This window comes from Hemicordylus capensis, chromosome 6, assembly GCF_027244095.1.
Source record: "Hemicordylus capensis ecotype Gifberg chromosome 6, rHemCap1.1.pri, whole genome shotgun sequence".
NCBI lineage: Eukaryota > Metazoa > Chordata > Lepidosauria > Squamata > Cordylidae > Hemicordylus > Hemicordylus capensis.
In genome coordinates this window covers 14270109-14292721 of record NC_069662.1, presented here as the reverse complement: position 1 = coordinate 14292721, position 22613 = coordinate 14270109, and the positions used below count along the sequence as shown (strand labels likewise).

The following is a 22613-nucleotide window of genomic DNA, read 5'->3' as shown; positions in this document are numbered from 1 at the left end:
TCTTGTTTTTGTTGTAAACCACCCAGAGATGTAAGTTTTGGGCGGTATAAAAATATGTTAAATACAAATTAAATAAATAAATGATAAATAAATAAATAAATAAATTTAAATCCATCAGTAACATTCTAGCATGGAAGGCCACAGTGAAGCTGATGATGGCCAGAAAACCAATGTAACAGACCCTTCATGCAGTCACCATGATCTGGATGAATGTGGAATGCATGTCAAACACACGAGCTTCATTTGATGGCCACACACTGCGTTAGTCTGGTTGTCAGCCATTCTTTTTTCACCTAACCTTAAGTATTAGCCTGTCTACAGTTATCTCCCTTCTTTGAGAGAACTATTAGTCTGTGGCCCACACTGTAGGCTGGCTGACATCCAGTGCTGCATTCTGGACACATGGTGCTGCCGGGCTGCTGTGTCCTTCAAAGCAGTGCCAGAGCTGTGCAATATGGCTCATTGTTCGAGCAGCTCTTCCACAGTTCCCCCCATTGTCCCGATATCACCTACGCTTAGTCACCGATACCACCCATGTTGACTGTATTCTCTAATCTACGCCTTCCTTCACTACTAATATGGGAATATAATGATGAGAGACATGGTGCCGAAGAACAAGAAAAGGCAGAAAGAGTCCAGTGTCTCAATATTGTTTCCTTACTAGTTGCTCTCTGGTGTTCAGATCAGGTCTAAGAATCATAATGTAGCATTTGGGGAGGAAGATACAACTCAACAGTCCACCACTAGAGGCCATGATGGAGAAGAGCTCCACAGCCACCATGTATTTCCCCTTGGTGCTCAAGTAGCTTGGGACAAAAGTAATCCAAACAGTGCAGAAGACCAGCATGCTGAAGGTGATCAGCTTGGCTTCATTAAAGCTATCTGGTAACTTTCTAGCATGGAAGGCCACAGTGAAGCTGATGATGGCCAGAAAACCCATGTAGCCCAGGACGATGTAGAACATGGTGTTTGAGCCTTCATTGCATTGCACAATGATCTCACTGATCTGAGAGTGCATGTCAAACTCTGGGAAAGGGGGAGTGTTTGCCAGCCACACAGCACAGATGCCAATTTGAATAAGTGAACAGAGAATGATGACCGATACTGCCAGCCTCTTCCCTATCCATCTCCTCATCCTGTTTCCCGGCTTGGTGGCCAGGAAGGCCAGAACAACAGTGATGGTTTTAGCCAACACAGAGGAAAGAGCAACAGTAAAGGTGATGCCAAACACGGTTTGTCTGAGGAGGCAGGTCACCTTCCTAGGCTGACCAATGAATAGGAAGGAGCAGAGAAAGCATAGCAGCAGAGAGGAGAGAAGGGTACAAGTAATGCTCCAGTTATTGGCTTTCACAATGGGAGTTTTGCGGAGCAGAACAAAGATCCCAATCACAGCAAAGGTGATCAGGGAAAACAAAAGAGCAAAAGAAATCAAAACCGCTCCCAATGGTTCTCCATAGGATAAATAGGTCATCGTTTTTGCGATGCATTGATCCTGTTTCTCATTTGGACATTGATCTTCTGGGCACATCTCACACTGGTCTGCATCTGAAATACATCAACAAAGTCTTTGTTTTGCCAAGGAACGAATCTGTTGACTGGTTTGTTATATTACAAAGCAGGTTGTTAACGTTTCCTCCCTCTCATGTGATATGTTGATAGATTTTATGCTGCTCTTACTTTTGCTGTTTTTATAGTTTTTAATTTAATGATTTATTTCATTTTATCTGTGTTCTACACTAGGGGTGTGCATTTCGGATTTTCTGTGTTTCAATTTGGACCCAAATAAAAACATCTCTGTTTCATTTGGGATCCAAATCAGACCCATCCAAATCACGCCAGATTCGCTTCGAATCTGAATTATTCAAAATCTGAATCTGAATCATTTAGGATCCAAAAACTGGTCCTGGAGCCAAAAGAGCAGGGTGGTGTGGTAGCGCCTAATGGTTGGAGGCTACCACCCAAAAAGGAATTGGGCAAAGGGCTGATTTTTGGTGATCTTTTGAAGTTCATGCATCTTTAAGCTTTTCCTCTTCATGTCAGGAGGAAAGGTTTGGCTCCGGGAAGAATGTGGTTGGTGGTGATGCCTAGTGGTGGCAAAGAAGCTACCAGAAGTATTTCAAAGGAATTGGGCAAAGGGTGATTTTTAAGTGATTTTTGAAGTTTACGCATCTTTAAGGTTTTTCTCATAGGGAATAATGGAGGTTTCAGGAGCCCCATAACTGCACTTGGGGGGCACTGGTGTGGCCCAGAGCGAGTGGCGGTGTAGTGCACAGACGGTACCAACCACCCCCATGGGTTGCTAACCTATGGGGTACTGGGTTTTGTTGTTTCTGAGATGTTCTGAGTGTAGATTCTCTGGTAGCAAATGTGAGTGGATTCATGGTTTGTCATTAAAAATCTCAAACAGCAAAGTTTTGCCCCCCTTCCACCTCCGCAAGTCGAAAGAGTGATGACGACAATGACAAAAATGATGGCACACAATTTTTTGGTGCATTTCTTTGACATTGCCTTCGTTGACTATGGGGCAGCTATCCTGGTAGTGGTTGGGAATAGAAGAAGAAATGTTGGCAGGTCAGCAGGCTGTTCCAGAGGAAGGGTAGTCAGAAATTTAATACCTGTCTCCCCTTCAGGCTGTCTCTCCAGCTCTTTGACCTTAGGGAGCATTGCCAACAAGCCATATAGCCTTACCTTGCTCCTCTGCCAGGTCAGTCCAAAACAAGCCAGAGCTCATACGAGATTTGATTATGGATAAAGGATCCCACCTAGTATGTATTACTGAGACTTAGTTGTGGGAGGCTAGTGGTCCAGTCTGGTTCCAGCTTAACCTCCAGGATATTCTGTAGTGGAGCAGGTGAGGGGACGTGGGTGGGGAGGTGGCATGGCTGTGTTCTATAAGGATAGCATCTCCCTTACCAGGGTCCCTGTTAGGGTATCAGACCATATGGAATGTGTGTACTTAAGTTTGGGGACCAGGGATAGATTGGGACTTCTTTTGTTGTACCGAACACCCTGCTGCCCAGCGGAATCTCTTACTGAGCTCACGGACTTGGTCGTGGAAACCGCGTTGGAGTCTCCCAGACTCTTGGTGCTAGGGGACTGCAATGTTCATTTTTGGACCAATCTGTCCAGGGCAGCTCAGGAATTCATAGCAGCCATGACAACTATGGGCCTGTCCCAAGTGGTCTCTGGACCGACGCATATTGCAGGTCACATGCTTGATTTGGTCTTTTACTCTGATCATGGGGGTATTCCATGGATGTGGACACATGTGATTTCCGCATTGTCATAGACAGACCACCATCTGGTTAAGGTTGGACTTACAAGCAGTTCCCACCTCTGCAGGGGCAAGGGGCCTATTAGAATGGTCCACCTGAAGAGGTTATTGGATCCAGTAGGATTCCAAGAAGCCTTGGATGAATTCAATGTTGCTTTGCTGGTGCTCCTGTTGACACCCTGGTTGAGAATTGGAACAACTTGCTCACCAGGGCAGTAGACACGATTGCTCCCAAGCGTCCTCTCTGATCCGCTTCAAAATTGGCCCCTTGGTATACGGAAGATCTATGGGGGCTGAAGTGGCAAGGCTGGCAACTGGAGTGCAAGTGGAGAAAGACTCGGCTCGAAGATTGAGATATACAGATTGAGATATAGAGCACATCTAAGGATTTATGCTCCGGCAATACGTCCGGCAAAGAAGTGATTCTTTTCTGCCCATATTGCCCTGTGAGTTCACGTCCAGTGGAGTTGTTCAGGGTTGTGAGGGGACTAGTATTCCCCTCCCTTGAACCAGAATTTGGAATCATCAATTACCCCTGCAATGTGTTTAAATAGTTTTCCCCACATAAAATCTCTCAGAGTCAGACCGACATAGATGGAGACTCCACAATTAATTTGATGCCTGCACTGTAGGTGCCCAACAACTCCTTATGTGATTTGACTGGATCGGTTTCAGTTTGTAACTCCTGAGGAGGTGGACAAGCTGCTTGGAGCATTGAGGCCTACCACTTGTTCTCTTGACCCTTGTCCAACATGGCTTGTTCTATCTAGCAAGGGGGCTGTTGTAGACAGCCTGGTGTAAATCATAAATGCTTCTCTGAGGGAGGGCAGGATGCCTCCTTGTCTTAAGAACACTTCTTACACTTACACTTCTTCTAAAAAAACCTGCATTAGATCCCTCAGAGTTGAGCAATTATAGGCCTGTTTCCAGCCTCCCATTGCCGTGAAAGGTAATTGAGAAGGTGGTGGCCTCAACTCTAGTCGGTCTTGGAGGAAACTGATTATATAGACTCAAGGGTTGGCTATGTGGTGGAGACTGCCTTGGTCAGCCTGATGGATGATGTTCAATTGGGAATTGACAGAGGAAGTATGACCTTTTGGTCCTTTTGGATCTCTCGGAGGCTTTCAATACTATCAACCATAGTATTCTTCTGGAATGTCTGAGGGGGTTGAGGGTGGGAGGCACTCTTTTACAGAGGTTCTGCTCCTACCTCTCGGACAGATTCCAGATGGTGTCAATTGGAGACTGTTGCTCTTCAAACTCTGAGCGTAAGTATGGTTCCCCTCAAGGCTCCATACTTAATGTTTTTTAACATCTACATGAAAACGCTGGGAGAGATCATCAGGGGATTTGGAGTTCAGTGTTACCAGTATACTTTTGACACGCAGATCTAGTTCTCCATGTCAACTTCTTCAGGAGCTGGCATATCCTCCCTAAATGCCTGCCTGGAAGCAGTAATGGGCTGGATGAGGGAGAATAAACTGAAGCTGAATCCAAATAAGACAGAGGTACTTATTGTGCGGGGTCAGAACAATAAGGGTGGCCAGGGGTGCTTTCTATCAGCTCCGGCCGATACGCCAGCTGCTCCTGTTTCTCGAGATCAATGACCTCAAAACAGTGATGGAGGTACACTGGCTGCCAATAGGTTTCTGGACAAAATACAAAGTGCTAATTATAACTTATAAAGCCCTAAACGGCTTAGGCCCTGTGTATCTAAGATAGCGTCTTCTTCACTACGAGCCTCACCGCCCATTGAGGTCATCTGAGGAGGTCCTTCTTCAGTTACCGCCAACTTATTTGGTGGCTACACAGAGGCGGGCCTTCTCGAGTGCTGCCCCAAGAGTGTGGTATGTGCTCCCTGCTGAGATACGATTCTCCCCATCTCTGGTAATATTTTTAAAAAGCACCTCAAAACCCATGTTTTCACCAAGCTTTCCCAGCTTTTAAATTTTTTTAGGTTTTAATCTCTGGTTTATTTTTCAATTGTTAAATTGTTTTAAGTTTTTTGTATATGTTTTTAACTTGTTTTATATTATTGTGAACTGCACAGAGATGACAGTTAGAGGTAGTGTAAAAGTTCAAATAAATAAATAAATAAATAAATAAATAAATAAATTTCTGCACCGGATCAGAGCCTGTGGCACCAGCACATCATGATGCAAGCAATCTTTGAATAAAAACTCTGATGATGCTACAACTCACAATATGACCCAATCCACTTTTTCATTGCAAACAAGAAGTCCACACAGAGAGACAGAACCTTCTGCCATAAAGCAAAGTATCAGATAATAAACATTAAAGAGGCAAGTGGTTTGGAAAGCAAAGCATATCACAAAACAGAAATGCATGAACAACAGCAACTCATAATCATCATCACATCACATCAGGGCATCAGCATTATATATATCATATTAATATTATCACATTAACATTCATCATTTTCATTTCAGCATCAACTCAAAATATTCAACAAAAGAAAAGAGGAGGCAACATTGTCAATAATAATAGTTGCTAGTAGGAGGAGATGGATGGATAAAAAGAGCAGAGATACAATGTCCCAACAGCAGAGACACAATGGGGTATAGCCAGCCGGACAAGAAGATACAAAATAATGGCTGAGAGAATCGGTTTAATATACTGCTACTGCTCTATAAAATGGGGGGATGGATTGGTTTATTTAAAACACACACACACAGAGAGACTCATAGGCAGCGCCTAGGCCCAGAGTGGTGCGTGTGTGTACAGTATGTGTGTGTTAAAATAAACTCACCACTAAGTCTTCTCTTCTCCAAAATGTTGGGCTGCTACTTCTGTTGGTCTGGTGGTCTCTCTCTCTCCTGCTCCTTCTTCAGTCTTTAGATGGGGCATCCACAAAAGGCTCAAAAATCTGGAAGATCTGGGGCTGGTGGTGGTGGCTGCTTGTGCAGGCAGACAGCATTCTTCTCTCAGTACAGGTCAAAACAACTATGTGATGGCCAAAAAAGGTTGAATTATCAAATTCTCTTTTTCACAGATACAAAAGGGAAAAAAGCAGGAGAGAATCCAGCCAAGGTCCCAGGATGGCTCAGGTAGCAGGCTGTTTGTGTCAGCAAGGCAGAAGGAATAAAAGATGGAATCATCTTCTTTTTCTCAATTAAAAAATTGCTGGAGAAAAAAAGGCAGCAATGGCAGCAATGCTGAAGAATGGTTGGAGGCCATGGTGGATGTGTGATGGCAAGGCTGAGCAATCAGGCAAAAGAACTCTCTCCCCACATGAGGCAGCAGAAAGGAAGAAATGGCTGCTGGCCCTTTAATACCCCCCTGAAAACACCTCCAAAAATCCACCCCCACACTTGCCCCCTCCTTCATCTCCCCTTGGCCAATGGGAGATTAGTTTGGATCCTGCAGAGCCAAATATGGGCATTCCGTTGCAGATCGGAACTTTGCATTGAAGTCAATGGAAAGCTGAAAGGTGGGAAATTCAAGCACATGTCAGAACTCAAAATGGAGGAGGAAGGAGAAGCACTATCTCGGTCACAAAATGGAGGACCAAAACTTACAAAAATTTTGGAGCCGACCCAGGGGCGATTTGTTTCGGCTCTAAAACATTTTGGGATGGTGATTGGGTGTTTCATTTTGGTGCCGAAACACCCAAAAAGTTACGCACATCCCTATTCTACACTGCCTTGAAGTGTTTAACAGGAGGCAATATGAAAATTAAAAACAAACAAGCAATAAATATAATCTCTTTGACCATTTTTAGGAGCAAAACACTTGCTGTTCCTCATTTGCAGGAACTGTGCCATTTGTAGGCATCTTTTCAGCTTGTTTTATTTTGTTTATATTGGCTGAAATGTTGAGTTGCTAAAAGCCAGTACTACCTATGAAGGGTAATACAGCACCAGCACCCATGAGAGGGAGATCAATTTTTGATGATCTCTCCTTCCCTCTGAAGTGTTCTGCGCCAGTCTAAACAATGTCCCTGATAGCTACATAACCCTCAGGGACATATTTTCAACTGGCAAATAATGCTTCTGGGGGGAAGTAGCAATCATCCAAATTCACTGTCCCCAAGTAGTAGCAGTGTTCCCTTCGTTGACCCCTTCAGCAGCATCAGTGCATCTCACCTAGCACCAGCTTTTTCTAAAGGGAACATCGGCCATTGCAGCTTATTGTTTTAACTTTCAAAGAATCCAGGATGTTCTTCTGCAAAGGCCAGCACCTGAAAAGTTAAACTAAAGGATTGCTCATCATAAATGCCATAGTTTCTATCCTGCACAGACTTTTTCTAGATTTTGGAATGGTTACAGATTCTGGCTTCACATACAAAGCCTACATATGCTGAGAATTTAGTTGTAAGAAAACAAAATGCTTCTTTTCCGTGCAAGGGTGCTAATACCTGAAGATTAAGTCCTAGATGATGCTGCAGAAGGCAGATTGCTGCTCCTGGAGAAGGAGTAGGGAAAGTTTTCCAAGTGAAAAGATTTGCCAGACTAAATAAAACCCTCAGATCTTGGCACTAGTACTTGAGTTCAACAGACGTATGTTGAGGAATTCAGTCATATATATATATATTTGCATTTTATGTTTATTAGTTTTCTACATATCAGTGTGACTTCCGGTTCATCTTTCAACACAGTTATACTATAACATCCATGTTTGCTCTCATGTGAATATTTTCTACGTATTTATATATCTAGTTATTACGTCCTAATCCTTGTTTTCATCACCATAGTAATCTAATAGTTTCATTACTATAACAAATCCCCCAACTGTTATCTTTACATTTCAACCCCCCTTAATAAATCCAAATTCACATTGTTTTTTATATACCGCAAAAAGGTTTCCAATCTTCTACAAAGTTTTCTATATGACTATCTCTTACTAATACAGTAAGTTTTGCCATTTCTGCATATTCATATGCCTTCCTCAACCATTCTTCTCTTGCTGGAATTTCCACAGATCTCCATTTCTGCCAAGAACCATTCTAGCTGTCGTCGTAAGATATAGGAATAAATTTCTATTCCCCCCCCCGCCCCAAGATTTCTTCATTGATTATACCCAACAGAAAGGATTCAGGTCTCTTATGAAATATACATTTCAAAATCTTTTAAAGTTCATCATAAATCATATGCCAAAACCTCTTTACCTCTCTGCAGGACCACCACATGTGATAAAAAGACACCTCACTATCTTTACATCTCCAGCACTTATTAGATACATTTTTATACATTAAAGCTAGTTTCTTAGGTGTTAAATACCATCTGTACATCATTTTTATTAAATTTTCTTTTAAAAGATAACATGCTATAAATTTAAGATCTTTCTTCCATAGCTTCTCCTAGGCCTCTAAGTTAATATTCTGACCTACATTTTGTGCCCATTTTACCATTGTTGATTTTACCACTTCATCTCTCATTTCTTCACATAATAACAAATTGTACATTTTGGTAATTAGTTTCACATCACTTTCACATAATTCTATTTCAGATTTAGAAATTCAGTCATATATTTGATGTAGAAAAGGAGAATTTTAAACATTTGGATTTGGTTACACAATATACATATTTTTACCGATCTGTGTTGAAATCCTCCCCGCAGGACACTGAGCACAATCATAGCAACAAACTTGTCTTCCCTGCTGGGCAATCCTGCTGGATCCAGGTTGGCAGCTCTCAACACACCGGGAACGGGGCTGCATCTAACGGGAGCAAGAAGGAAGAATGTTCCGATTCCCCCCACCCCTTCTATTATTCTCAAAACCAAATAATCCACATATGAAGAGTATGGAATAGGGGTCTACTCTCTGAACCAGGCAAAAGCCAAGGTGGGTCTGACTGCAGGCAGACAAAAAGAGGTCAGAGGCATCAAACATGGTCAAGGCAAATCTGGGGTTAGGCTGATTATTTCCTCTGTCTGGGGGGGGGGAAGTCACCTAGACCCTACTGCTGGAGTCTGAGACTCCTGGAGCATTGCCCAGAGGAGAGAAGCAGAGCATTCCCCATCAGGGCACTCCATTCCTTTCAGCCCATTTCTCCCTCCCAACACTCTTCACTCCTGATATTGGAACTGGGTTGTGAGAAAACCCCTTAAAGTCAGGGAAACTAGCAAGGTGAGGCGGGACAGGTCTCCATACCTCTTTAAACTTGTGGTTCCATACAGTAGCACTTCCATCCATGGTGAACCTTTTTCCTTCACGAGCCAGGGGATCCATCCTTCCAGTTTGGACTTTCTGGAAGGTGTCATTGGGGAATGTGACCAAGTTGATGATATCGTATCCTGATGGCAGGCTCCCTTCCTCATCAAAAAAGATTTCTTCCCCAGCACTATTATTGAAATGGATATTGCTCAGAAAAGCATGAAGCTAATTGGGAGGAGAAAAAGTTCACACCCTGGGTCAAATTGTGGAAAATTGCATTAAGATTATCACTTTAACCACAAATCCCTTGATCACCAACTGGAAGATGTCACTGAGAAGAAATACTATATACCTATCAGGAATATACCTTTAAGCATGTTTATATTGGTAGCAAGCCACGGGAAGCAACAGCAATTCCTGTTGAAGAATAGTACAGGATCTTACGGCAAAGAATACTAACATATAAATTGATATACAAAGCAAGTTTGGGATAATTATAACAAAGGGAAAGACTTTTGGAAAAAGTGACATCCATTTAACTTATTCTGGAATGGGAATCAGCCATATTAAAACATCAAACAATACTGAATATTGAATAAACAATTACAAGTTGCTTGATATCAGGTTTGCTTCCTGAAATTTATTTTTGTTGAAAAGCATAATAATTGTGTCACCCCTTAAAAGGGCAATTTGATTTGATTTCCAACTGAATTTTTCAAATTCAGATTCAAATCTCCAATTAGCCATGAAGTTCATGGGTGATTCTGGGTGTTTCTTCTCTCTCAGCCTAAGCTACCTCACACTGCTTCAGCAGTGCTTTGTTAGTCAGGGTGTCAGGAACTGCATGCCACAATCAGACATCATAGCACTTAGCACTTACATTTATATACCGCTCTATAGCCAAAGCTCTCTAAGCGGTTTACAATGATTTAGCATATTGCCCCCAACATTCTGGGTACTCATTTTACCGACCTCGGAAGGATGGAAGGCTGAGTCAACATTATATCACAGAACTGCTAGTATGAGTTATGAACTAATACAATGAGAAGTGAAATGCAAACAAGGAGGAGGAAACACATACAGGCTGTAATAAAAGACTCTTTCCCCCGTTTTTCTCCATTTCCTTCTGTTTAGTTTTCGGTGAATGCATAGAATGGAGAGCATGTGCTACAGCATAAACAGCATTGTAAATGTTATAGCTCTGCCCAGACATGCCCATTTCAAGCACAGATTCAGGAAGGCTCCCCAGTTTCTTCTCCCCAGTGCAGTTGTCTTGATTTGGAACATATAAGCCATGCTTTGGGAGTGAACAGAGAAATGCAAACATCCAGAACTGATGGATGAAATATATCATAGACTGGTATGGATTTATGCTCTGCAGGAAGTCCTGAAATCCTGGAACTACTTTTGTGTGAAGTGTGAATGACAAAGAACCATTGAAGGATTTCCCTGTGAATTTATCCCATGAAGAAAGAGTTGTGCAATCCCACTGAGCAGTTATGAGCCACACTCTCTCCAATGGAAGCTTAAGATGAAATTCGTAGGATTCTAAGATTATTCGTAAACCCTCCATAGAATGACTATCCCCATAGACAAGAACCACATTCATCTTTGCTTCCTTCCAGACAGCATTAGCTATTTCCACCAGCATTTTTTCAGTGTGTGTATTTGATGTGTGACTTGTTACTTTTGGAATGGATTGTGCCAAAGCAATACAAATATTGCTCTGGAGAAGTCTTGGTCTCATATTTTGAAGAAATGTTTCTCCACTGTCATCATCTGATGTGAGCAGACCGATCCAATTCCACTTGAAATGCTTCAGCAGAAAAATAATCCCGATATATTGAAGGTCTTCACTTGGAACCATCCGGAAGAAAAAAGGGAACTGGGTTTGATCACTTAGCACAGGGTCAAAAGATCCATAACTCAGCTAAAAGGGGGGGAAATTGTTTTTTGTTTTTTAAAAACAGTATTACAAGGACATCCCTTTGTTCTTGATCAAAGTATTACTTCTTCAATTCACTAAATTTCAGCTTCCATCAAATATTTCAGATAAGACAATACTACTATTTTGAGTAGGAACTACTGGTACCATTGAGTCTTATACTGGGATAGGATTCTAAACAGGATGAAGAAAGATTAAAGACTATTTCTACTTGAAAGTGAAAGCTGGGACAAGGTTGAAACACAGTTTGAAAGAAAATGTTTTCAGGGGAGTTGTGGCCCTAATATTAAAAGAAAATGACAATAATAATGTATTGAAAACAAGACATTGCACAGCGGACTGAGTAATTATTCCTTAATTTTTTGAGAAAACACTCTAAGGACTTGGAAGGGGATGAAAACCTTTCTATTCAAGAACATAAGAACAGCCTTGCTGTTTCACACAGTGGCCTACCAGATGCCTCTGAGAAGCCAACTGGCAAGAGGTGAGGGCATGCCATTTTTTTTGTTCTATATTTGCCACATCCCATAGCAGAGAATTCCATAGATTAATTTTCTGCTCTGTGAAAAATGACTTCCTTTAGTTGGTCCTATTTTACCTGGCCTTCGGACCCATGAGATTTGTTAGAGAGGGAGAAAGATTTCTCTCTGTCCACTCTCTCTTCTCCATGCATAATTTTATAAATGTCCATCATGTCTCCCCATAGCCACCCCTTTTCCAAACTAAAAAGCCCCAGACACTGTAGACTTAACTTATAAGAAAGGTGCACCATGCCTCTGATCATCTTTGTTGCACTCTTCTTCCCCTTCCTCAGTTCCTAATTATCAAATTGCCCACTACTAGGAGGCCCCCAATCCCCGGAGGAGTATCCTATGTGTGAGAGGATTTGGGAGCATTACGCAAGGAAGGTGTCCCTTCTAAGAGAGCATCCCTCTCTTCATCAGACTGATGCCCTGCATCTCTACATCCCCCCATCCCTTCATCCCCTGCTAACTGGGCAAAGAGGAACCTTTTACTGTGGTGATTCTCTTTGTTTAGCAGGGGGAGAGTAACTGGCCCTATCCACCCCCAGCATTGTACGTCCAGTGACTGTTGCTGGTTTCTATCTTGTATCTTTTTTTTTAAGATTGTGAGCCCTTTGGGGACAGGGAGCCAGCTTATTTATTTATTATTTCTCTGTGTAAACCACCCCGAACCATTTTTGGGAGGGCGGTATAGAAACCGAAATCATCATCATCATCATCATCATCATCATCGTCATCATCATCATCTATGAGAGTAGAGGAGCTGTCAGCATGGGAATAGGATGCCTCTATCACATTCCAGAGGGTCTCATCCACAGACCTCTCTGCTTCCCTGAGCTTCTCCAGGTCCGCCATCTTGGCTTCAAGAGAATGCACTTGTTACCTGAGAGCCAGGAGCTCTTTGCACCGAACGCACACCCACAACTTCTGCACCTCAGGCAGATAGTCACACTCTGGGAGGCACCCCCTCTTCAGTGGGCAATCAAGCTCTTGCTCCAGGAAAGTTACAAAAGTGGGGCAGTACTCATTTTTTCATGCTTGGTGTCTTGTTTCTGATAAAGGGAGACCACTTCTGGGCTCACATGCAACTTCCCTACTAAAAGTTCCCTCACAAAACTCATTTGATGTCTGTTACCAAACTCCTGCTCACAGATCTCCAAAAAGAAAAACTTCCCTTGTCTCAGCATTGTCTTCTTAAGGGTGGCTTCCAAACTGAGGCACCTTCAGAGCATAGCGGTAGCCAATCCCCACCCATTTTCTCTCTAGGCACAACTGAAACTTAAATTGAAACTGCCCTGTCAAAAATGAACCCCTAGCCAGCCAACAACAACAAATATCTATATACCACTTCTCAGCAAAAGTTTCCAGAGTGGTTTACATAGAGAAATAATAAATAAATAAGATGAATCCCTGTCCCTGAAGGGCTCACAATCTAAAAAGAAATATAGACACCAGCAACAGTCACTGGAGGTACCATGCTGCGGTTGGATAGGACCAGTTACTCTCCCCCTGCTAAATAAAGAGAATACCACATCAAAAAGGTGCCTCTTTGCACAATTAGTAGGGGTATAGCCAGAAATTAAACCCAATAAAAAACTAGCCTAACAAACATACCTTGTCCTTTCCCCCTTGTTGGTTGGTTTGCTTGCCCTCTTGCTTTCTTCTTTAGGAACGAAAACAGACGTTTTCCTCCTCCAGACAAGGAAGCCTTGTCTTCTCAAAAGCTGCTTCCAAACTGAGCTACCTCAGGAACATAGCCATTTCTGAATGACTACAGCTAGTCATCGCTAGGAACAGACATACCTGTGGGATCTTGTAGGTATTGAAGACACTGGCCATCTGCATGGAATTTGGGGAGGTGAGCCCACCAATGGCAAGGACTAGTTGCAGCTTCCTGTCACAGTTGTAATTGAAGGGATTCCCCTGCCCTGTGAAGAGGAACTGCAGAGTGTTCCAAACGGCTCTCAGCGGATTGAAAGCATTGTCATAGATTTCGAATCCCAGTGTGATATTGGGTAAGAGATGGTCATTCCTGTTGATCTCTTGAATTGCAAAGATGAAGGCAAGAACATGCTGGTAATTTTTAGGCATTAAACTGTAAAGAGATTTTAATGTAGTTTTACATGCATAGATCAGCAAAACAAGTCTATTGCATTTATATATATTCTGCTTGCAAGTATGGAAGACAACACATAATAGTTTCATTGTGTTTTTAATAGTTTTAACATTTTAAATTTTAATGGATGAAATGTTTTAATCTTTTTATTGGTTGTTTTTAATGTTTTGTTGTAAACCGCCCAGAGACTTGCGTTTTGGGCAGAATACAAATGTGTTAAACAAACAAACATAGTTGAATGACTTTAAGCCCAACTGTATATTTTTTCTGACATACAGATATGCAGCCAGTACATCTTTCCCCATTGTTGATATGCAGCCATTGGGAGAAAGCTCCCCTGCATGAATTTCTAGGGACATAGGAAACTGCTCTAATCTGAGTCAGACTATTGCTCAGTGGTGTCTACACTGACTGGTGATGGCTATCCAAATTTTCAGGCTGGAGTCTTTCCCAGCTCGACCTGGAGGTGTCATGGATTGAACCCTGGATCCATTGCATGCAAAAATGATGCTCTACCACTGATCTATACTTTACTATCGCCATTTGTCATACAGCTGTATGACAAAGGAGGTCTTAGAGATGCTGCTGCCCTCCATAAAGAAAAGGTGGCATCCTCTCCATTTGGATAATATGATGGTGAATTCCTGAGACCATAGGTTAATGTGAAAGATGTAGGAATACCGATCAATATTCCTGCTGAGAATATTTGTATTGGAGTGTCTGATTTCCTTTCAGAGGGAAATCATTTCCTGAAATTCATTTCCTTTCCTTCTAATAGAGCTTAAAAGACAATGTCCACTCAGGGGAGGCAGGAGTAGAGACATGCACTGGAAAGAACAATTGGGGAGCAATAAAGTGGGTATTATCCATTGTCTGTCCAGATGCAAACCCCCACTCCTCCACCATAGACCAGCATAGTAACCATTTGGCAGGGGAGAGAGGGAGCATTATGACAGACCTGAATGAGGTCCTCTCTGTCCCCTGTTCCCTGCATACACAGCTGAACATCTATGACATTAGCACAAACACTATCTCCAGAGCATGGACAACCACAAGGGTTTTGCCCAAACATCGGGGAATCTTGCTGACATAGAGAGAAAGGATTTGGTGGTGCAGCAAGAAAGGCATCTAACAGAACTGCCTAACTAACTGCACCTGCTCAGCAGGGAAGCAGCAATTTTCTGCACATTCCCCTTCCCCCCAAAGCCCTCTCTTCAGGTGTTCCACCAGAAAATATGTCCCTGAGGGCTGTGCAGATTTTCAGGTGGCCCAGAGGGCTTCCTGGGGAAGGGAAGGGTCTCATAAATTGCTGCTTCCCTACTGCACCAGTTCTATTTAGCTGCTCTCTCCCTGCACCTTTGCATCCTTGTTCTGTATTCCTGCCAGTTTCTTTTTCCAGTTGACGTTGAGCTATACTGTGCTGATAAATGTCTTTTTCCTAAAGGATGATTGTCCTACTTCTAACTAAAATAGAGAAAAACTATTTAAAACTGGAAATTTGAAATTTGATCAACTGTCAAATGGATCTGCTTCCTTAGAGTGTTTTGACTTTTGATGGTTGGGTTAGCAGTCTAGAAACCTAGGAATAGTGTTGGTTCACGTACATCTGAATACACATCTGAAATCATGTGAAACGTACATCTGAAATCATTGTGCTTGGTATGATATAGGGACATGCAAGGTTATCAAGTTGCCTTATACTGAGTCAGGCTGTTGGTCTAGCTAGGTCACTATTCTTTATTGGGACTGGCAGTGAATCTGGTTTCAGACAGAGGAGTTTCTTTCCCATCCCTGCGTGGAGATGCCAGAGATCAAACCCAGGAGATTTGGAATGCAAATGATTAAAGATCAGACTGTGCTATTAGATTTGCTAAGGTCCATTCACACACCATGGCTAGATGCTGCAGCCTCCATGCGAGGCATATCAGAAGCTGCCATTAATAATGAATCTCCACTAGAATAATTTAAACCAGATAGGCATACAGTAGATCAGCCCTACCTAAAAGACCCAATACAACCATTAAATCAAAAGACACACTACTCACTATCCTGTTGTGGATCTGTCTGGTGGTACAGTAAAGTTGAATCGAAGTACACCACCCTGTAAGAAGGATCCAAATTCCCCAATGGTAATGTCTTCTCTGGAACCTGGCTTGGAATTGTGCTGAATTTTGCACAGGTGTCTTTGCCTGCTGTTCTGCCTGCTGAAAATAGCAGGCAGATATAGGAGGAATGGTAGTAACCAAACCATTCTGAACTCCTGCAAATTTTGAATCTGACCCCAGCTGTACACTTGCTTTGTCAGCTAGAGAAGACTACCCACAAAGCACTTTACCAACACAGAAATTCCATTTGACAGAGCCTTGTTTGATTCATGTTAACGTCTCCTGAGTTTTAGGGCACACACGGGCATTTTAAAATCCTTATACACTGAGTGAATGTAGCCTGGTATGAGCTACTGAATTATAATTAACCAATCTTATCATTAAATGACCTCTATCTAGCCATGGGGCTTCCACAAGAAGCAGAACTGAATAATAGTGATTTTGATAATTTCAGGGTGGATTGACACTTTCCCTACAGTCCTCTGGTCCCTATACAATCCACGAGAACATTTTTTATTCCCTCCTAACCAATTTTTGCTATTTAGCAGGCAATAACAGGATTCAATTAACACTTTGGGGACCCAAGTGCCTGCTGGTCATTGGGCCTTGCGTTGAGTGCGAGGAAAACTAAACATGCAGTAAGGGGCTTCTGGTAAATGCATCCAGATGATATATTTTATTTTATTTTTATATATTTCATTGATTTTATAACAAGTGGGTACAGATCGCCAATGTGTCCTACATAGCCAATGTGACTTATCTTCTAAAATGTCAGGCAGAACATTCCCCTTCTTCCCCTTCCATAGGGTATCCAGCATTCATCAGCAAGGTCTTCCCTCAAAATGGCCCAAGCAGGGATGAAAAAGTATTAGATGTCAATCCCCCAGAAAGAAAATAAACAATTGAATGGAAATGTTTCTAGGCTCCACTGCAAAGATGTGGTATATAAATGGATTCATGGTCAGGAAATAATCTACCCAAGTTTGTAAAAATAAAATAATAATTTCAGGATTCAGACATAGTGCAGAACCTTTGTTCATGTTCAGTAACCTTGCTGTCTTTGATCATCCGGACCTGTGTTATGGCACAAACCATGGTTACAAGATGCGGGGCCTAGGGCTGCTACTGTAATGTCTATCCCTCTGCGGTAGACATGGAACTAATAACAAAACAAAGGGACAAAACAAGCTTTCAGTGAAGAAATTCAAATTTATTAAAAGAGAATGAAAGTAAATTAGTGAAACAAATACATTACATGGCAGAATTAGTGTGATAAAATATCCCATAGTGGTGCACTGGATATTGAGAGAAAGTAGGGAAGGATGAGATTTGGGGAATGGCAGATTCCAAGGAGGCTTTGCTTCTGACTTAGTGTAGACAGAGAGGGGAGAGAAAGAGGGTTATGCGAACCAGCTCAGACTGAGCCAGGCCTGTTTGGCTGGCCCGAGGATGAACCAGAAAGGCCCTCAAAAGGGGTGTGTGTGTGCCAGTCCAAGTTAGAATTGAACCCCCCCCATTTCATGGAACTGGCTGGCAGGCTGGCTCCGCGGGGGAATATACTTGTAAATGGGAATCCAGCTGGGATTCCCCTTTACCTATACAGGGGATCTCCTAGCCTAAAAAGGCTTTCGTGTTAAAACTTTAAAGCGCACGTGTGGGGAGGGGAACTCTGAGTTGGTGAGTTGAGCCACCCAGGCTCAGACTGGCCCACAGGGCAACAGGGCATATTCCCGGTGTGCCACACCCTGCGGGGTGCCCCTGTGCCCCAATTCCCACCCTCAATTACCCATTCTGCTCAAAACCCGGCACCCTCCCCACAAACATTCCCCCGCCCTCTCAGTGCCCGCAGTCTGGCCTGCCACCCCCGCCATTCCCAACCCTTTGGGCCGCCAAAACCCTGGAAGGCTGTTCCTTGGCCCCCTGGAATAGACACACAAGGACATGTCTGAATGAGCTGCAGCTGTGTTTCCACGGAGACAGGTGGATTTACTCCATAGTGGTGAACCAGACGTTCAGAGTAAGACAAGGCTGTATACTTTCTCCCTTTTTATTCAATTTATATGCTTAACATATACTGAGAGAAGCTGGATTGGAAGAAGATGAGCATGGTTTTAAAGCTGGAGGAAGAAACAGCAATAACCTGCACTATACTGATGACACCATTCTGATAGCGGGGAATGCGGATGATCTGCAAGCTCTAGTAATGAAAGTCAAGGAGCACAGTGAAAAAATGGGACTATGACTAAATGTAAAGAAAACTCAACTGATGACAACGGGCACAGCAACAAGCTGGGTGGGGGGGGGACGGGAACTCTGAGTTGTTGAGTCGAGCCTCCCCCCCCCCATTCCCAACACTTTGGGCCGCAAAAACCCTGGAAGGCTGTTCCTTGGCCACCTCACCATTGCCAGATTAACCTAGTAGCAAAAGTAGTAAATGCTACAGGCCCCACATTTTCGAGGGCTCAGTATTCGAGAGAACGGCGGGTCAGATTACGAGTGACTCTATCATCGTCGCCCTTTGGCACCTGGGAATTGTAGTTCTTCTGCCGCTAACTGGAATTGAAGCATTTTCCATGGAAGCTCTTGGAGGAAAGAAACTCCAAATCCCACAAGCCCTGCGATGTGGCTCAGTTTCCATCTTTTAGTTTGTGATTGACTGTGGGCAGAGAGGGCGGGGAGATAAATAATTCAGGCGCCTGCGCAAAGCTGAGTCGTATCGCTCCGTGCTGCTCTGCTCAGTCTGCTGAGTGCCAGCCTGCACTTTCACGCAGGGACGCCGGGCTTCCCTTTCTTCTCCCTTCACACGGTGTCTTTTCTTTTCTGCTTGCAAGATACCCCCACCGTTAGGAGAGTGAGTTGGCGCCAATGTGCATTTTTGCACGGGTGTGAGAGAGGGAGCTATTTAGGGACACATATCCCCCCCTGCATTCCCACGTGCCTTTCTGCTTGTAATCTACTGGTACCGCCTTCTCTTTCTGGATTATCACACTCAGCAAGGGGTATGTGTGTGTATGTAGAAAAGAGAAAGGGATCTCTCGCTCCCCAATTCACATGAACTCAGCTAGAGCACTGCTTGAACCCACAGGTGAAGTTCCAAGAAGCCTCTACTGTGAAACCCACCAATCTTTAAGGAAGCCGGTTGGTTCTCTTGTTTGACCTCTGAAGGAAGGAGCATAGCGATTTCCCCCCTCACAGTTGTTTTGAAGCAGATCCTGGAAAGAGACCTTTGAGGATTGTTCTCATGACTAGTGGGGTGTGGAAAGAGGGATCTGGGTCTCAAAGGTGGCCGCATTATTTTTCCAACAACGGAAATTGCCTCTGACCTGTATCTGTGATTTGTTGGTTCGCAGGTACTGTCTGCTGGTCCTGGGCCATAGTAATTTCATTCAGTTCACTCTCTGGCATGTATTGTGTGAATCCGATGGTTTAGATGGAGGTTGTCCTCTCCGCCCCCCCTCCACCTGCCCCACTTGCCTGCCTTTTCATCAATGGTTTTTGCTTTTCCTTCTTAGTCTTGACTTCAGGACCGGATTTTTTAGCATGACCTGTCTGTGTGGGTTTATGTTTCCAGATTTGAAGTAGGAAGGGAAACCTTTTTGCCTGATACAACAGTGATACTTCCTTTCAACCTCCCCAACCCACCACAATCTTCAATGCACACCTTGCTGCATGATTTATTGGCTCACAAAATGCCTATCATTTTGATGGGAGGAATATGCAGAGGCATTGTCTGTGGGGGTGGGTGGGGTACATCTCCATGTATGCAAAAATACTATATTCCCTTCCAGAAACTGTGTCAAAGGTGGAGGGCACTGCTATCATCCTTGCAAAGATTAACCCCCTTTGCTTCCCCACTGCAGTCGCAGAGATGAGAATGAACAGCAGCCATTCATGTGTGCTCAACACTTGTGAAATCTGTGGCCAGTGAACCATATTGCTGATCTGTATTCATGCATATTTTTTTTTCACATTTCTGCACTCCAACCACGTATTCCAATATGTGCCATTCATACACGATGCTTCTGGGAGCCCTGGTCTTCATCACTGTTCTCTCTAATTTTTTTTCATCTGAGTGTGGAGTGAGTTTGGTCTGAGTGACAGTTTCAAGGCAGTGTGTAGGCACCATGTGCATTCAGAGTGGGGCCTTCCTGATTCAACCTGTGCGGGAGCTACAATTAACTGAGCTTACATCAAAAACCTTGTGAACACATTCACACGTGCACACCATCGAGGGAATCCTGGTCAACATGTTGACTGTGCCCTGCTGCACTCGGCAGCAATGAATACTCCCACCCTTAAGTAGCCATTCTGCTCAAAACCTGGCGCCCTCTCCACATAAATTCCACCGGCATCTTATTGTCCCCAGTCCAGCCCTGACAGCACTTCTTAATATTGCCTTGGCTGTCATATGATATGTATAGCAAGTGAAAAAATTGGATTACTTTACTAAGCAAGTAAATAATTTATGTTTTAAAATTTATGTGCATTTTAAAAATTTGGGGCCCCTTTATGACATATGTTACAGGCCCCACCCTAGTTTAATCCGGCCCTGCTCCCACCCCAAATTGGCCTCCAGCCGAACACTGTTATTCAATCTACCTACCCAACACCAGCACTCTCCTGCCAAGTGAACGGTTCCTTCAGTGCCAACCTATGCCTGAAAGCCAAAGGACTCAGTGAGAAGTAGGCAAAAAAAGGCCATGCCTAGTGCCAATCTGGTGCGACCCAAAAATTTCCTTCTTGGCCCCCACAGGCAGGTCAGAAGGCTGTTCCAGGGGAAGGGTAGTCAGAAACCTAATAGTTGTCTCCCCTTCTAGGTGTCCTGCCAGCTCTTTGACCTCGGGGAGCACTGCCAACATCCCACATAACCTTACTTTGCTCCTCTGCAATGCCAGGTTGGTCCAAAATAAATCAGAACTCATCCATGATCTGATCATGGATGAAGGGGCCGACCTGGTGTGTATTACCGAGACTTGGTTAAGGGAGGCTAGTGGCCCAGCCTGGTCCCAGCTTCTTTCTCCAGGATATTCTGTAGAGGAGAGGGTGAGGGGATGTGGGTGGTGGGGTGGAGTGGCTGTTGTCTATAAGGATAATATCTCCCTGTTAGGGTATCGGACCATATTGAATGTGTGTACTTGAGTTTGGGGACCAGGGATACTTTGGGACTTTTGTTGGTGTACCGATTGCCCCATTGCCCAACAGAATCCCTTACTGAGCTCACGGCCTTGTCCGTGGAAGTTGCGTTGGAGTCTCACAGACTTTTGGTGCTAGGGGTCTTCAATGTTCCTTGTGGGACCAATTTGTCCAGTGCGGCTCAGGAGTTCACCCAGATCTACTTCTCCATGTCAACTTCTTGAGGAGTTGGCATATCTTCCCTAAATGCCTGCCTGGAAGCAGTAATGGGCTGGATGAGGGAGAATAAACTGAAGCTGAAATCCCGATAAGACGGAGGTACTTACTGTGCGGGGTCAGAACGATAGAGACTATTTTGATCTACCTGTTCTAGACGGGGTCACATTTCCCAAAAGGAACAGGTTCGCAGTCTGAGAGTATTTATGGATCCACACCTCTCCCTGTTTTCTCAGGTTGAGGCAGGGCCAGGGGTGCTTTCTTTCAGCTCCTGCTGATACACCAGCTGTGCTCGTTTCTTGAGATCTGTGACCTCAAAACAGTGGTACATCTGTTGGTAACCTCCAGACTTGACTTCTGTAATGCGCTCTACGTGGGGTTGCCTTTGTACGTAATCTGGAAACTTCAGTTGGTTTAGAATGCAGCAGCCAGGCTGGTCTCTGGGTCATCTTGGAGAGACCTCGTTACTCCTTTACTGATGGAGCTACACTGGCTGCCAATAGGTTTCCGGACAAAATACAAAGTGCTAGTTATAACTTATAAAGCCCTAAACGGCTTAGGCACTGGTTATTTAAGAGAGCATCTTCTTCGCTATGAGGAGGTCCGTCTCCAGTTACTGCCAACTCATTTGGTGGCTACACAGAGATGGGTCTTCTTGGCTGCTGCCCCGATATTGTGGAATGCGCTCCCTGCTGGAATGTGAGCCTCCTCATCTCTGGCAATTTTTAAACAACTTCTGAAAAAACATCTCTTCAACCAGGCTTTCTCAGCTTTATAAAACTTGTTTTTAAATGGTTCTGATTATTTAATTGCTATTTTACAATGTTTTTAATTGTTAATTATTGTTTTATGCTTTATAATTTTTATTTTAATTATTAACTGATTTTAATGGTGTTTTAATGTAAACCACCCTGGGACTTTTGGAAGGGCAGTATAAAAGTTTTAATAATAAATAATAAATAAAATAATAAATAGGAGGAATAGTAGGAAATTACTCAACAAAAACAACCAAAGACTTGAATGCCACAATTCTTTCCCCATACAAACTGCTCTCTGGTGTCCAGATCAGGTATAAGAATAATAATCTAGCATTTGCGGAGGAAGATACAACTCAACAGTCCACCACTAGAGGCCGAGATGGAGAAGAACTCTACAGCCACCATGCATTTCTCCTTGGTGCTC

The 22613-nt window shown here is 43.4% G+C and overlaps 1 protein-coding gene across 1 annotated transcript; it reads right to left on the bottom strand.

The window, feature by feature from the left end:
- Nucleotides 1-664: 664 nt before the first annotated feature.
- Nucleotides 665-17177, bottom strand: LOC128330923 (vomeronasal type-2 receptor 26-like; the record flags this gene model as incomplete). The annotated part of the gene is made up of 5 exons (XM_053264289.1): nt 17113-17177; nt 13665-13956; nt 9390-9617; nt 8828-8954; nt 665-1545 (listed from the first exon to the last, which is right to left on the bottom strand). Coding segments are annotated over exons 1-5 (1593 nt in total), but the record flags the coding sequence as incomplete, so codon positions are not given.
- Between the last annotated feature and the right edge of the window lie 5436 nt (nt 17178-22613).